The following is a 15,859-nucleotide window of genomic DNA, read 5'->3' on the forward strand; positions in this document are numbered from 1 at the left end:
GATCTATAAAACTATCTTATAATGAGGCGTTCATCAAAACATTTGATATTGCCTAAGAAATAAGAGTAGTGGAATAGGTTAGGTACACAAAACACAATAATGAATGACTATAGCAATCTATAGCCAACACAAACACTCCAGATGCTAGCATAAGAACTCATTATTTGACAAAATTGCTAGGAAATTAAAAAATAGTATGGCATAAAGTAGGCACTGATCAACATCTAACACCCTACACCAAGATAAGATTGAAATGGGTTCATGATTTTTAGACATAAAGGATGATACTATAAGTAAATTAGAAAAACAAATCAGACTGGTAGAGAAGGGAGGAATTTATGGAAAGGAAATGAGAACTTTAGAAGAGGGTTTGGAGAAGAAAACACAGAAATTATCTAAAGAAAATCCATTACAATGATCAATTTTGACGGACATGGCTCTCTTCAACAATGAGATGATTCAAACCAGTTCCAATTGTTCAGTGATGAAGAAACCATCTACATCCAGAGAGAGAACTGTGGGAACTGAGTGTGGACCACAACATACCATTTTCATTTTTTCTATTGTTTTCTTGCATTTTATTTTGCTTCTCTTTTTTTCTTGTGCAGCAAGATAATTGTATAAATGTGTATGTATATATTAGATTTACCATATTTTTACTATGTTTAACATGTACTGGACTACTTGCCCTCTAGGGGAGGGCATGGGGGAAAGGGGGAGAAACTGGAACACAGGCTTTTGCAAGGACTAATGTTCAAGAATTGTCCATGCATATGTTTTGAAAAATAAAAAGCTTTAATTAAAAAAAAAAAGAAAGAAAAAAACAGTATAGAGCTTAATTGGCTCACCAAGGGGTCAAGATGAGAGGAGAACAGTAGTGTCACTAAAAGAGTAATGGCCTAGGAAAGAACTGACATTTTGAGAGACTGGAGTGCATGATGAAGGCAACAAATAGGTTGTGTGGTTGCAAACCAGAGGGTTAAATAAACTGAAATAGACTGTGATCAAATAAGGGAATTTCAAAGTTCAAGTAACATCGGAGTGGGGCATATGTGGATGACGAAAAAATATAGTTGAGGGCAAGTGAAAAAATAAAAAATGAGTAAGTAGAGGAAGTCAAATATTTGAAGAAGCACCAACATGTATGTTGAAATGCCCCACTATGACAACAGAAGTTAGAGGAAAGGCAGAGTGCCAAGCACTAAACTTAAAAGGTCCCTTTTGTAGGACCTAAAGATACAGGAAGCAAAGTGGTCGAAGGGAAGTAACACTAATTCTGTAATCAAATGACATAGATTCCAAAACTACCTGTAATGCTTATTATCTGTGTGACCATGGTTAATACACAACATTACTAGCTCTCAATTTATTCATTATATTAAGGGGAAAAAACCAAATGGCCTCGGAAGTCCCTCCCAACTTTATATCTATCATTCTAACATATTATGACATCAATTGTCCTTTAACAACAGTAATGATATTGATATCAATAATAATAATAATAATTTTATTATTTAATAATTATATAATAATAATAATAATTTTTATAGTTTTTAAGGTTTGAAAAGTGTTTTACACCCCATAAGTTCTTTAAGAAATACAGAAACAAGTCGACAAATACAACATTGTAACAATGTAATAAATCAAGTTACTATATAAACTAAAAATTAATTATATAATATATTATACAAAAGACTGTTCTTTATGGAGAAAATGTAGGCCACTGAATGTAAACCTCCTCATATCTACTCTTCAATTCAACTCAAAAGACCATGAAATTATCTTCCACTCTCTCCACTATCTCTGACAAGGAGGTAAGCCAATTATACCACTTCTGACTTTGACATTCAATTTCTGCCTATATTATTACAATTACATTTACAATTTCTATTTCTCTCCCCCTTCCCTTTCTCCTTTCCTATCTCTCCAACCTTCTATCCTTTTTCCTCCTGTTCTCCTCCTCTTCTTCCTGTCTTTCTCTCTATACTTCCTTCCTTTTTTACCTCTTCCTATGTTCTGTTTCCTTGTCTATTACTTTAAAAAAAAAGACCCATCTTCTTTAACCTTTAAAAAAAAATCTTCACTAGACCCAATCATACTCTAAAGATATCATCCTATATCACTCCTTTTCACAAACTCTTAAAAAGAGTTTCTGACTCCATTTCTTCTCTTCTTGCCCACTCAACCCATTCAAATCTGGTTCAAATCTGGCTTCCAACAAGAACTGCTCTCACCAAAATTATAAATAATCTCTAAAATGGCAAATGTAATGGTTTTTTCTTAATCCTGATCTTTCATAATTTCTAAGTGCTTCATTGACAGTTCTTAAATACTTTTTAGTCTCTGGATTCTCCTCTCACCTACCTGACCCATCTTCAGTTTTCTTTTCTAGATGACATATATCATGCCCCTCCTATCAAATGTAAAGGCAAGGCTCTATATTAATTAAGCCCTCCATTCTTCTTTCCACAAAGTCTATTTTGAAAATTTCATTAAAACCCATGACTGAATTATCATCTTGACAATATCCTAAGCTACTGAATTGCTATTAAACACTTTACACTGGATGTGCCAGGATGAAATCATCTAAAACTCAGCATGGACACAACAGAACTATCTTTCACCCACTCCCAAACTTACCCCTGTTCCAGACTTCCCTATGTATATCAAAGGAATCTATTCCAGGTTTCCAGTACTGTAATTTTGACATTAATTCTTAACTTACTCTCATTTCCCATAACCACGCAGTTACCAAATCTTGCCATTTCTAACTCTACAATATTTCTTGCATCTGATCTCTTTGTTTACATAGCTAACATTTTAAAAATTCAGGCTCTCAATACTACTCATCTATATTACTGCAACAATCTCCTAACAGATCTACCTATCTCAAGTGTTTCCCTACTCCAGATCAACCTATACATTACTGTCAAAATAATTTTCCTTAAATATGGAACTGATCTTAACATTCTTTACTTGGTAAACTCCAACAATTCCCTTTAGGATAAAAATAGAAGCTCCTCCATTTCACTTTTAAAACCTTTCATAACCTGTACTTAACCTATCTTTCCAACCTCACAGAGTTTAACCCACTTCCTCCTCACTCCAAATATTACAATTCAGCCAAACTGTCTTTTGCGGGCTCTTCACACAACACTCCATTGTAATCTCTAGGTATTTGTATGGGTGATTCAGTTCCTGGAATACACTCCCTCTTCATCTCCACTTCAATCCCTTTCTTCAAGAGGCAGGTCAAGCATCAACTTCTATAAGAAGCCTTTCCTGATCCTCCAACTGTTAATGTCTTTTCCCCAAAAATACCTTCAATAACTTTTTATTTATTTGTATTCATTCTCTTTAAATTTATTTTGTATTCAAGCTCCTTACACATAGATTTTTTTCAATTTTTGTCCGAATACCCACTATTTACTGCAAGAGTGTAAAAGTTAAAGCTTACTAACTGCTTCTTGATTTTAGCTTAAAAGTCAAAGCTAGGTAGCACATCAGATAAAATGTTGAACCTGAAGTCTGAAAGATCTGAGTTCAAATTTGGCCTCATGCTAGTTGTATGGCCCAGGGCAAGTCACTTAATTTATTTGCCTCAGTTTCCTCAACTGTAAAATGGAGATAATAACAGCACCTACTTCCCAGGGTTATTGTCAGGATCAAATAAGATATGTTAAGCACTTAGCAAAATACCTGTTACATAGTATACACTAAATTTATGCTTCTTCTTTTCCCCTATTTTGAAACTTTTAAAAAACTTTTAAGTTTTCAATTTAGCCTCCTACCAACTTTAAACATTAAAACAAAAAGCTAAAAACTCCAAAGTAAAAGCTCAAGTTGTGATAGAAATAACCCAACCTAAAATAAAATGGGTATTCTGAAAGAATTAAATGTCAACAGTAATGAACTGAACTAGCTATACCCAGAAAAAGAACTCTGGGAGATGACTAAAAACCATTACATTGAATTCCCAATCCTTATATTTATGCACACCTGCATTTTTGATTTCCTTCACAAGCTAATTGTACAATAATTCAGAGTCTGATTCTTTTTGTACAGCAAAATAATGTTTTGGTCATGTATACTTATTGTGTATCTAAGTTATATTTTGATATATTTAACATCTACTGGTCATCCTGCCATTTAGGGGAGGGGGTGGGGGGGTAAGAGGTGAAAAATTGGAACAAGAGGTTTGGCAATTGTTGATGCTGTAAAGTTACCCATGTATATGTCCTGTAAATAAAAGGCTATTAAATAAAAAAATTTAAAAAAAAAAAAAAAAAAAAGAATTAAATGTCAATAAAATTTATATAGCAGTACTTATATTCAAGCTATTTATACTCAACTTTTTTTACTCAATCTACAGTGTTAAACTAAGTCTAGTTATTTCAAAGAGACCACTCAATTTAATTCGATTTTTACCTTTCTTTGAAATTATTGAATTGTGAACAATGTATAAGTGGGGAAAATGAATGGATTTAGTTAGAAGTCCCTGAAACAATATCTCAACAAACTTAAGCATCTTACCAGAAACTGTGGCCACACTTCGTCATGTATGCTTCTTCAATCATATCAAAACAGATGGGGCTAAAAGAAAGCAAAATAAAATATATATATATTTTTTTTTCAAGTAGTTTTAAGCAAGCACAAAACAGCACAATTTTTTAAAAGATTAAGTAACAATACCAGGAAAATAATAAAAAGCATGATTTTTCAGGATTCCTATTAACTTTAATTAACATCAACTTCTAAAATTTACCAGAAAAATTATAACTTACAACTGGAATGCTGACCCCAAAGAAATATAAAAATTTGAATGAAATCCTTTCAGCATTGTAAGGTAAATAAAATTTTATATATGTTTTTGGAGGCAATATGGTATTCTGAAAATACTACTAACTAATGGAATCAGATGGGTTCAAATCCCACTTCACATTCTTAGTAAGTATCTGACCACAGACCTCTTTCTAGGACCTTTCCCATCTGAAAAATGATGATAATAAGAAAACTAGAGAGGTATAATGGATAAAGCACTGAAATAGTAATCAAGAGATGCTTGAGTTCTAATTCTGCCTAATAGTATTAACTTCTTCCCATAAGCAAATCTTCTAACCTCACCCAGGAACCAATTTCCTCCTTTTTAAGAAGGGTACAAAAATAACACCTACTGCAAAGGATTGCTACAGGATCAAATGATTTGTTAAACACTTTATAAATCTTACATTACAGAGCATTATATTTTAGTCGCATTCTATTTCTTTTACCTTTAAGCTACACATAATATTTATACTATCTTTCCTTCAATTATTATTTTGAGAAGCAGTATGAATAGTAGATTGAAGGAAACTGAACTAGAGTTAGGACAAACTAGAGTTTCTAGACAGAGAAACTAACCAAGACTAATGCTACATTTCAGGCAAGAAATAATGAAGGGCTCTACCAAGATGGCAGCAATATCTTAGCAGACAGAGGAGGATCTGAAAGCAAAGCAAATAAAAGCAGATAAAGAGATATAAAGCAACAGAACTTGCTAATTAATTAGATATGGAGAGGTGAGTCTGAGTGAACTGATCAGAGGTGACTTCAAGGATGATGGTCCGCTAAAACATATATTAGGAAATTAAAAAGAGAGGCTCAGTAAGAAAGATAATGAATTCAGCTATGGAAATGTTGAGTTTAATAAATCTATGCCACATCCAATCGCAGTTATCCAATAGACAACTGAAGATGTGAGAATAAAGTCAGGAGAGAGGCTAAGACTAACTAAATCTGAAAATCATGAATGACAACTGAATCCATGGAAGGTGGTAAAATCATCAAGCCAAATAGTAAAGAGGGAGAAGAGGAGAAAAGAGGATCCATGATAAAGCCTTAGGTTAGTGAGTGTGACCTGGATAAAGATTCAGTAAAGCAGCCTAAAAGGAATGGTTAAGTTAGGTGGTGACAGAAATGGAAGACAATAGTGTTATGAAAACTACAAAGTAAAGAATATCACAGTGAAGAGGGTGATCTTTCCAGTGTCAAAGGCTGGATGAGAAAATGCCACCAAGTTCAACAATTAAAAGATTATTAGTAACTTTGGAAAAAAATCATTTCAGTTAAATGATAAAGCTGGAAGAAAACTTCACAGAGTCTAGAGTTAAGAGATTAAAAGAAGAGGAAGTGAAGGCACCAAATGTAGGTGGCATTCTCAAGTTTAGCCACAAAAGGGAGAGAGATTTAAGACAATAGCTAGTAAGATAGGGTATATAGATCAAGTAAAGGTTTTTTAAGGACAGGAGAGAGAGGAGTAGGCAGTAATGCAGATAGAGAAGTTGGCATTAGCAAGAAAAGTCTCCTTGTCATGTGAGAAGCAAGAAGGAGGGGATAGTGCAGAGGTAAGTAAATAAGATGATGGAGGGGGGAGGAATTCTCAATTTTTTAAGGGAAATATGAGATAAGGTTCTCAACTTAGAGAATGAGAGGAATAAGGTTCTCAACTTTTAGAGAATGAGAGAAATGGGATCCATTGGAGGACCAAGAAAAAATGAAAAGGTCTGGAAAAGAGATTATTTTGACTAGTTGTTTTTGAATGTTATGAGACTCTGATGCCAAAATAAATTTATAAATGACTTTATAAAACTATGTAACTCTACTGGGCTTATATCCCAAAGAGATCATAAAGAAGGGAAAGGGACCTGTATGTGCACGAATGTTTGTGGCAGCCCTCTTTGTAGTGGCTAGAAACTGGAAACTGAGTGGATGTCCATCAGTTGGAGAATGGCTGAATAAATTGTGGTATATGAATATTATGGAATATTTTTATTCTGTAAGAAATGACCAACAGGATGATTTCAGAAAGGCCTGGAGAGACTTACATGAACTGATGCTGAGTGAAATGAGCAGGACCAGGAGATCATTATATACTTCAACAACAATACTATATGATGACCAGTTCTGATGGACTTGGCATTCCTCAGCAATGAGATCAACCAAATCATTTCCAATGGACCAGTAATGAACTGAACCAGCTACACCCAGAGAAAGAACTCTGGGAGATGACTAAAAACCATTACATTGAATTCCCAATCCCCATATTTATGCCCACCTGCATTTTTGATTTCCTTCACAAGCTAATTGTACAATATTTCAGAGTCTGATTCTTTTTGTACAGCAAAATAACCGTTTGGTCATGTATACTTATTGTGTATCTAATTTATATTTAAATATATTTAACATCTACTGGTCATCCTGCCATCTGGGGGAGAGGGTGGGGGGTAAGAGGTGAAAAATTGGAACAAGAGGTTTGGCAATCGTTAATGCTGTAAAGTTACCCATACATATAACCTGTAAATAAAAGGCTATTAAATTTAAAAAAAAAAAAAAAAAAAAAAACTATGTAACTGACAATTAGTAATATATTCCAATTACTCAAACAGTATAAGCACCTACTATAAATCAGGAACTGAGGATGGATCACAACATAGCATTTTCACTCTTTTTGTTGTTGTTTGCTTGTACTTTGTTTTTCTAATTTTTCTTTCCCTTTCTGATCTAATGTTTCTTGTACAGCAAGATAATTGTATAGTTCATTTCCTATTGCCTATAAACATGTCCATGCTGTCCCTATCGTGAAAAAAAACACCCTAATTAGATCCTTTCTTCTTGGTATATAGGTACTTCCACTTTCTCCCCTCTCATACTCTTTAACCTCTTACAATCTGGCTTCCAATCTTACTCTCTCCAAAGTTAATAGTTGTATCTTTTAGCTGTATCTCTTTGACAGAATCAAATCAACCCAAATTTACACACCAAACCAAAATATACATATGTAAAAAATATTCACTTGAATTTTTAAAATATTTGCATTACAATTCAAATATATCAAGTATAATTTTCTCACATTTGCTATTAGTTGTAAACTCTTGTGAAAGAATGGAAATTAATCATGATTCCAACAGGCTCTTAAATAGATTTATTATTAATAACTCTACTAATTTCTCACAAATACCTTGTAGACAATGTTTAGAATCATGTCTTATAAGAGCTTTTTTTTCTTTTTTTAAACTGTACATTAATTTAAAAAAAAAAAAAAACTAATAAGTGTTCTCCATGAAACTGTGATGAGGTAGAAAAGAACTCCCTAATATTCTTAGGAAGTATTTTTTTGTCTGTAATGGAGTCACATATCTAAATTCCAATGCCCAGAAGAGAGTAATGGAAATATGTTGTAGAAAAGATTTTTGCTTAATTTTTGGATTAAACTATAAAGTCTGAGGTACCTTCCAAATCTGAGATTCTGTGATGCTCCACTGATCTCCCTCGGGTCCACTGTCAGGAAAATGTAAGAGTCCTTATGTCTAAGGTTTTCTCCTCTATGATTTATCAATCAAAGATTTATTAAATGCCTAGTAATTGTTTATTCTAGCAGATACTAGTAACTCTTTCAAAAATAGTTTTTCTGTGTATTTTTTTTTTGTATCTATATAAGTTAGAACAATGCCTGACATAGAGTAAAGACTTAATAAACATTGATTGACTGAAACAATTCCTCACTCAAGGAGCTTGAACATTACTTATATTCTGCGAAACAACATTTACCTGTAAAAATATGAAGTATACTCATGGTGATTTCAAGGCAAAGACTGACGTTATGTTTGTGTATACAAAACCAAAAGAAACAAGACTAAAAAGGAACTATAAAGCTGGGGAAAAAATCTTTACAGACAGTATTTCTGATAAAGGTCTCATTTCTAAAATATATAAAGAACAATATCAAATTTATAAGAATACAAATCATTCCTCAATTGATAAAAGATCAAAGGATATGAAGACAATTTTCAGATGCTGAAAATTAAAGCTATAGTTATATGAAAAAATGCTCTAAATCAGTGTTTCCAAAAGTGTGGTACATGTACCCCCAGGGGTACGGGAAGAGTTTGGTGGGGATATGCACTGCATTATGCTTAGCTCCACCTAATTCTACGTTCTCCCAAGTCAAGTCAAGACAATCTTGTGAGGCGTGAGATGGTCTGGTGTGACACGGCCTGAATATACCACACTTCCTTACAGAGACAACTTACTTCATTAATAGTCAGTGGCTTCTCCAGGTGCCTGTGTATTTTTAGCTTTTGTGTGATTTTTCTTATAGGAAAGGTTTGTTATGTGCTTTAATAAGTCCCACTGATTTTGATTATTTTTATACAGGATGAAATTGTACTGAGATAACAATCATCATAATTTGGTTCCCTGGTTGTTAATTTTAATCTGAGATGCGGCTCCACATCCAATAGTCTGTTCCTTTTTTTCAACTTAATGTCTACAAAGGCTGAAAAAGCAACTTCACATAAATATGAAGTTGGAAAAGGCAAGATGTATTTCAGAACTTATTCTGTTAAAACAGGATACACATGTTGCATCTGTAACCAGAATGATGTTAAAGTACACTCCTTATGTTTATTTTTCAAGAATCCATCTGAAGCCAATTCCAACAATTGCTCTTCTTTCACATGCAACAAATCTTCTGGCATGGATTTATATTTTATTATGAATAATTTTATTTTCCTTTATTATTATTTTGTGTATGCACCAAAAAAAGAAAAATATATTTTGATTGTTATTAAAATAAGTCCATTTTTTTGATGAGGGATATTCAGCACTACGAAAATTATAGAAGGGGTACACATATGTCAAAAGTTTGGGAAATACTGTTCTAAATCATTATTGATTAGAGAAATGCAAATTAGAACTACTGTGAGATAACACCGCACATCTCTTAGATTAGCTAAAATGACAAGAAAGGATAATAATAAATGTTGGAGGGGATGTGGGGAAAACTGGGGCGCTAATGCATCGTTGGTGAAGTTGTGAAATAATCCAACCATTCTGGAGTACAATTTGGAACTATGTCCAAAGGACTATAAAACCATGCATACCCTTTGATCCAGCTCTTTTTGTGGTGACAAAGAATTGGAAAATGAGTAGATGCCCATCAATTGAGGAATAGCTGAACAAGCAGTAGTATATGAAGGTAAATCTCCCATGGTTTGTGTATTTAAAATAAATAAATTTACTAAAAAAAAAAAAAAAAAAATTTAAAAAAATCAAATAACCCCCCAAAATTATTATGTTTGTATTTCTTGTCTAGTATCATAGCTGACTCCTCTGCTTTCTTTCCTTCTACCTACTACCTTGCTTTGCTATGACTTACTCTAAACAATCCCTTCCTTTTCCTCTCCCCAAATGCTTTCCCTCCCTTCTTTATCACATTCCAAGTAATATATACACTCAATTCCATTCCCATTAATTCCATTGTAATTATACAATATAGATTATGGGAATCTTTCTATATTAGTCCCTTATCATATATGTGTGTATGTATGCACTGCATTGTAGTGTTCCTATTTGTGATGTAAATAGGATTTCAGAACTATCAGCCTTCTCCCCAATCTAATTCTTTTGTGTCAGTTCTTCTCAGGCATTTCATTTGTGTGAAGTGACATAACGCAATTATTCTTTTTACATTTACATTTTCTTACATGGTTTTGCTTTTAAGAATCCACTATTCTCAGCTCTACCCCAATCTTCTTTGTACTACCTAATTACCCATGACAATCTTGGACATTTCCATGTTCCATTTACATTTCTGTTTATAAACTGCTTGTCCTTATTGAGCCTTTCAAAAATAATCTTTAATGTTACCTAATGTTTCTCTTGGATTTAACAAGCCAAATTTTCTATTAAATTCAGGTCTTTTTGCAACAAAATCCTGAAAATTCGGCAGTTCAATGAATATCCTTTTTTTTTTCCATTCAGGATTATGCTTAATTTTACTGGATATGATATTTTTGGCCACAACCCTAGTTCTTTTGCTCTTCGGTACAAGATACAAAAATAAACAGTTCCTATCCTTAAATTCTATTTCTGAATATAATATATACACAAAGAAGAAGAATATAATTTTGAGGAGGAAGAGGGCAATCCAATTAAAACTCTAACTTGACAACAGGACAACTTGAAGGAAGATAAGGATTTTCAAAGACAAAAATTAAGCAACAGTATATTCCAGTACAAATGCAAGAAGATAAGACATAAGCTAACAACAAATTCCAGGAACAACTAATAATCCAATTTGGCTGCAACAGAGAATAAATGAGGAGAAATAAGATTGTCTAGGATGGAGAGTGGAAGGTCTACCATGCCAAAGTCTTAAGTACTTTGGATTTTATCATAGAAACAATAAGTAGTCTCTACAGGTTTCGTCATAACACCCATGTCTTAAGATTACGTTGGCAGGTGTTATGCATAATGAATTAACGAGAGGAAAGAGTGGAAACAGAAAGACCAACAGGAGGTTATTGTAATAATCCTGAGGGCTGTGATGAAGCCCAGAATTGGGGTGATATCTACATGAGTAACACAAGAAATATCATGTAGGTAGTTATTAGAGAACTTGTCGACTAAACATGGAGGGGGGTAAAAGAAAAGAAGACTCAAAGCTGCCTTAGAAGTTACTAATCTGGGTTAATAGGAAGGAAAGTAATCAACAATAACAGGAAAGAACTAGAAGGGACTATTACAAATTATTCTGAACATCAATCAACAAGAACATTTATTAAATACCATGTGCTTTGTACCATCTAGATCAAAACTTCTTAAACTGTGGGTCGTGACCCCATATGGGGTCAGGTAACTGAATGTGAGGTTGCAAAAAATTCTGCAAAAGTAAATAAACAAGCATATCCATTGCATTAGTATATAATTTTTTTTCATTTTTGGTATACCAAAGAATATTATTTCTCAAGAATATTATTTCTTTATAATTTGTTATCAATAATTGCTTAATTTTATGCCTATATAACTAGAGTGGTGTAAAAATTTCTCAGGTAGAAAGAGGTCACAAATGGAAAAAAATTTAAGAAGTCCTGTGCTGAATGATGAAGATACAAAGATAAAAATGAAACGATCCTTGCCCTCAAAGAGATTGCATTTTCAAGGAAACATGTACATACAAGTATATAACAAATAAATACAAAGAAATTCTGAGAGAAGACATTAGCACACAGGGAAGAATCAGGAAAGTTTCAAGAAGAAGGTGGCACTCAAGCAAAGTTTAAAAAGAAAACAAATTCCAAGAGGTGGTAGTTAGTAAGGAATACATTCCTAGTATGAGGAAAGACCCAATAAAATGACAGAGACAAGTAATGGAATAATAATGTATAATAAAGCTAGAAAGATACACCTGGAGTCAGGTTATGAAAAGCATTGAGTGTGAATTCCCAGGCCAGCCACTTCTTCATTTCCCATCTTTTTGGGCTCCTTGGGCCAGTCTCCACCATGTACATTTGTGCACACATACAAGCACACATACATGCACACAGGCATGTTATGAGCCAGAACTTGAAACAAGGTGTTAACTCACTAGAGTTGATAGAAACAATGCTTAGTTAATTGTTTCACACATTAGAGGTTACACCTTTAAGAGAGTTTACACACATTAACTCACACATTAGAGTTCACTAGTCGGGAGATTCACAAAGTTACACCTCCCATAATCCCACTCTCTGAGTAGGAGTTAACCTTTGAGTTTACTTACACCTCTAAAAGAGCATAAAAAGGAGCTAAGTCAGTGGAGTCAGTCAATTAAGGAGACTGAGAAGCTAATCTGCAGTCAGGCAGAACCAAGATTCAGAGAGAGCTGAAGGCTGCAGCTAGCAACAAGAGCTCTCAGAAACAAAGAAAGCTAACTGGGCTATTCTGGAAGAGACAATGAAAGATTTGAACTTTTATCAGCTAGCTGCTTTTGAGGTGATTATTGATTTGAACTGAAACAAAGGCTGCCTCCAGAAAACCTCCCCAAGAAATCTGCTCCCTGAGAGAACAACCATATTATAGAAAAGAAAAGAATACCACACAGGCACACATTACTTCTTTTGTTATTTGCTTCCCTAGTGTTGAACATAGTGCCTAGCACATAGTAGGCACTTCATTAAATTTTTTTTGACTGAAATGTCTACAAGTCATTGTAATGAATAGATTCAACAACCAGTTTGAAATGTGAGACTGCAGTTCATATAAGAAATTAAGGCTGAAAATAAAGATCTGAGAGGAATCTGCATAAAAATAATTGATGGAAAACTCAAGTGTGGAAAAAATCTTAAGGAGTTCTTTTTATGCTACCTCTCAAGTCTCCACTTTCCCCTTACTCTTTTTCTCCCAAAAACAACATAACTAAGAAATTCCAGATACATCCATAAAAGGTTAGAGAAACCAAGTAGAGTGTACACCTATTCCAGACCTAATTCTTATCAACAAAGAACTAGTTTACGAAGTATAAGCAATAAAAAATACCTAAGAAATATAGTCCATTTTACTTTAGAATTACTGGGGAAAGATCAAAGTGAAGGATGGTCTGAGGATATACTATGGATGTTAGGAAAGCAAATTTCAAAAAAATGGCATCGCACAGCCTAAAATTTTGCAGATGAAGCAAGTGCAAGAGAGCTGGGAAATACTCAAGAATGCTAAAGAAAGCAAGATCTTGTGTTAGGAATATTAAAGTCCTGAGAAAAAGGATTGTGGCTAGTGGATAATGGACTACAGGAAGAGGGAAGAACTATCCAATACTTTTTATCCCTACGACACAGAGCTAAGAGGTAAGATCAGGATCAAAAATGATTAACAGCCTAGAATGATAAATCCAATCTAATGAAATATAATTTAGCAGACTATAATAACTGTAAAAGTGTAATAACAGAATCACAGAATTTGAGGGTTGACAGAATTGAATCCAATCAGTTATTAAACTGAAAGAAACTTCTACTAACACATATTAAATCAAATGTTTAATTAGCACCCACTATGTATCAGATGTACTAAACATTGGGAATACAAACAAACTCAGGATCTAATAATGGAAGGAAACAACTCATTCTCCCTCCAACACATACCCCCTCCCCTCTCCCCCCAGGGGTGGGGCAAAAAAATTACATATAAATAAGATATGCATGCTAAATTGGATATAATTTTCAAATGAAAGAACATTAGAGGAGATTAGGTAAAGCTTTTTCCACAAAGTGGCATTTGAGTTGAGACTTGAAGAAAGCAGGGAAACCAGGAGGCAGAGACAAAGATAGAGAACTCAAAGTTATTAAAAAAGCATGGCGTCAGGAGATGGAGTTACTTTTGCAAAGAAACCTGGATCACAAACTATATGAAAAGAATTAAGATGAAAGACTGGAAAGATAGGAGGGAGGCAGGTTAAAATGAATTTTGAAAACTAAACAGAGGACTTTATATTTGATTCTGGAGTATTATAATAGCAAGCCAATGGAGTTTGTTAGGGAGCAACAAAATCACACTTGTTCTTTAAGAAAATCAATTTGACATTTGCAGATGGAATGGTATGGGAAGAAACTTGAAACAGAGAAGCCAATCAAAAGGCTATCGAAACAGCCTAGATATGAGATGAGAGAATGTACCAATGTTGTAGCAGTGGCAGTGCAGAAAGAAGGGAGTGTATACTCAATGGGAACTCATTGGATATAAAGTTAAGAAATAAGGATGACACCTCAGTTGCAAAAGTCAGTAGGAGGATGGTATTGCCTTTGAACATATGTGGGAAAGTTAAGGAGGAAGGAAACTTGGGAGAAACATGTTGGATTCCATTTTGGACATCATAAAAACCAGTGCTTTAAAGTTTGAAAAGCACCTTACAAATACAATCTCATTTTATTCTCCCCCTCCCCAATATACATGGTTTTCTCATTTTACATATGAGGAAATTGAGGCAGTCAGAGGTTGAGTTAATAACACTCTCTATTCACTGAGTTGCCTAGCTGTCTGAACTTATATTATGTCCAGTTCAAGATATCTACTAGATATATAGTTGAAGATTTACAATAGACAACTAGAGATGAGAGATATCAGCAAAGAGTTTAAGGTTGGGCAAATCAATCTGACAATGATCCACATATACATTTCTGAAAACTAAATCCATGGGAATTGATAAAATCATCAAGTCAAATAGTATAGAGGGAAAAGCAGGCCCTACAACAGAAACTTAGGGGACATCTACAGTGAGTGGACACAATCTGGATAACGATCCAGAAAAGAAAAATAAAAAGGATTGATTGGGTAGGAGAACAAGAAAGAACAGTGTCATTAAAATCTATCAGAAAATCAAAGAGAAGAGGATGAACAACTGTCAAAGACTGAAGAGAGAGAGGTAATTAGATTCCGCAATGAAGAGATGATTGGTACCTTTGGATAAAGCAGTTTCATTGAATGATGAGGCTAAAGACAGTTTTAAAAGAGTGAGAATAAAGAAATAAAGGTGTGAACACAAGCATTGTTCAATCAGTTCCACTTAGTACCTCAATGGGTTCAGAGTCTGAGGACCAACTCCATCCACCTTAGATACCTAGTGCCTTATATGCAGTTTATCACCTCTCTGTGCCTCTCTCTCCAAATGTCAAATGAGGAGGTTGGATTAGCTGTCTTCTAAAGTCCATCCCAGTTCTAATTCTATGATCATATGATCCCAATAGTTTGTATTACCCATGTTGGTACCTAATCTCCCCAAGAGACATTCACCTCCTTGAGGACAACACTACTATGTCTTACATAAATTTTATAAATCCATCAAAAGGTAGTAGAACATTGAATCAATATTTTAAAATGTTTCTTGTGTTTTTGTTGCATACAATTGCAACAACTCACACAAGTTGAGAAAGTTGGAAAAGGGTATTTTTAATGGGAACTCAAAAAAAAAGAGAATGATAACAAGCCATAATGAAAAAAACTAAATGACTATGTAAGCAAGAAAGGAAAGGTAAGGAAGAAAAAAAATCAAAACTAATTCCAAAGTTTTGAG

The 15,859-nt window shown here is 33.9% G+C and overlaps 1 protein-coding gene across 4 annotated transcripts in view; it reads right to left on the reverse strand.

Annotated features, from left to right (window-relative positions):
• Nucleotides 1-15,859, reverse strand: part of COP1 (COP1 E3 ubiquitin ligase) — a 218,309-nt gene that overhangs the window by 194,757 nt on the left and 7,693 nt on the right. For all 4 annotated transcript variants that reach the window (XM_031936930.1, XM_031936929.1, XM_031936932.1 and 1 more), the window contains exon 2: nt 4,534-4,593. In XM_031936930.1, coding sequence (XP_031792790.1) covers nt 4,534-4,593 — 60 coding nt within the window. The remainder of the gene's footprint in view (nt 1-4,533; nt 4,594-15,859) is intronic.

Source organism: Sarcophilus harrisii, chromosome 4, assembly GCF_902635505.1.
Source record: "Sarcophilus harrisii chromosome 4, mSarHar1.11, whole genome shotgun sequence".
Lineage (NCBI taxonomy): Eukaryota > Metazoa > Chordata > Mammalia > Dasyuromorphia > Dasyuridae > Sarcophilus > Sarcophilus harrisii.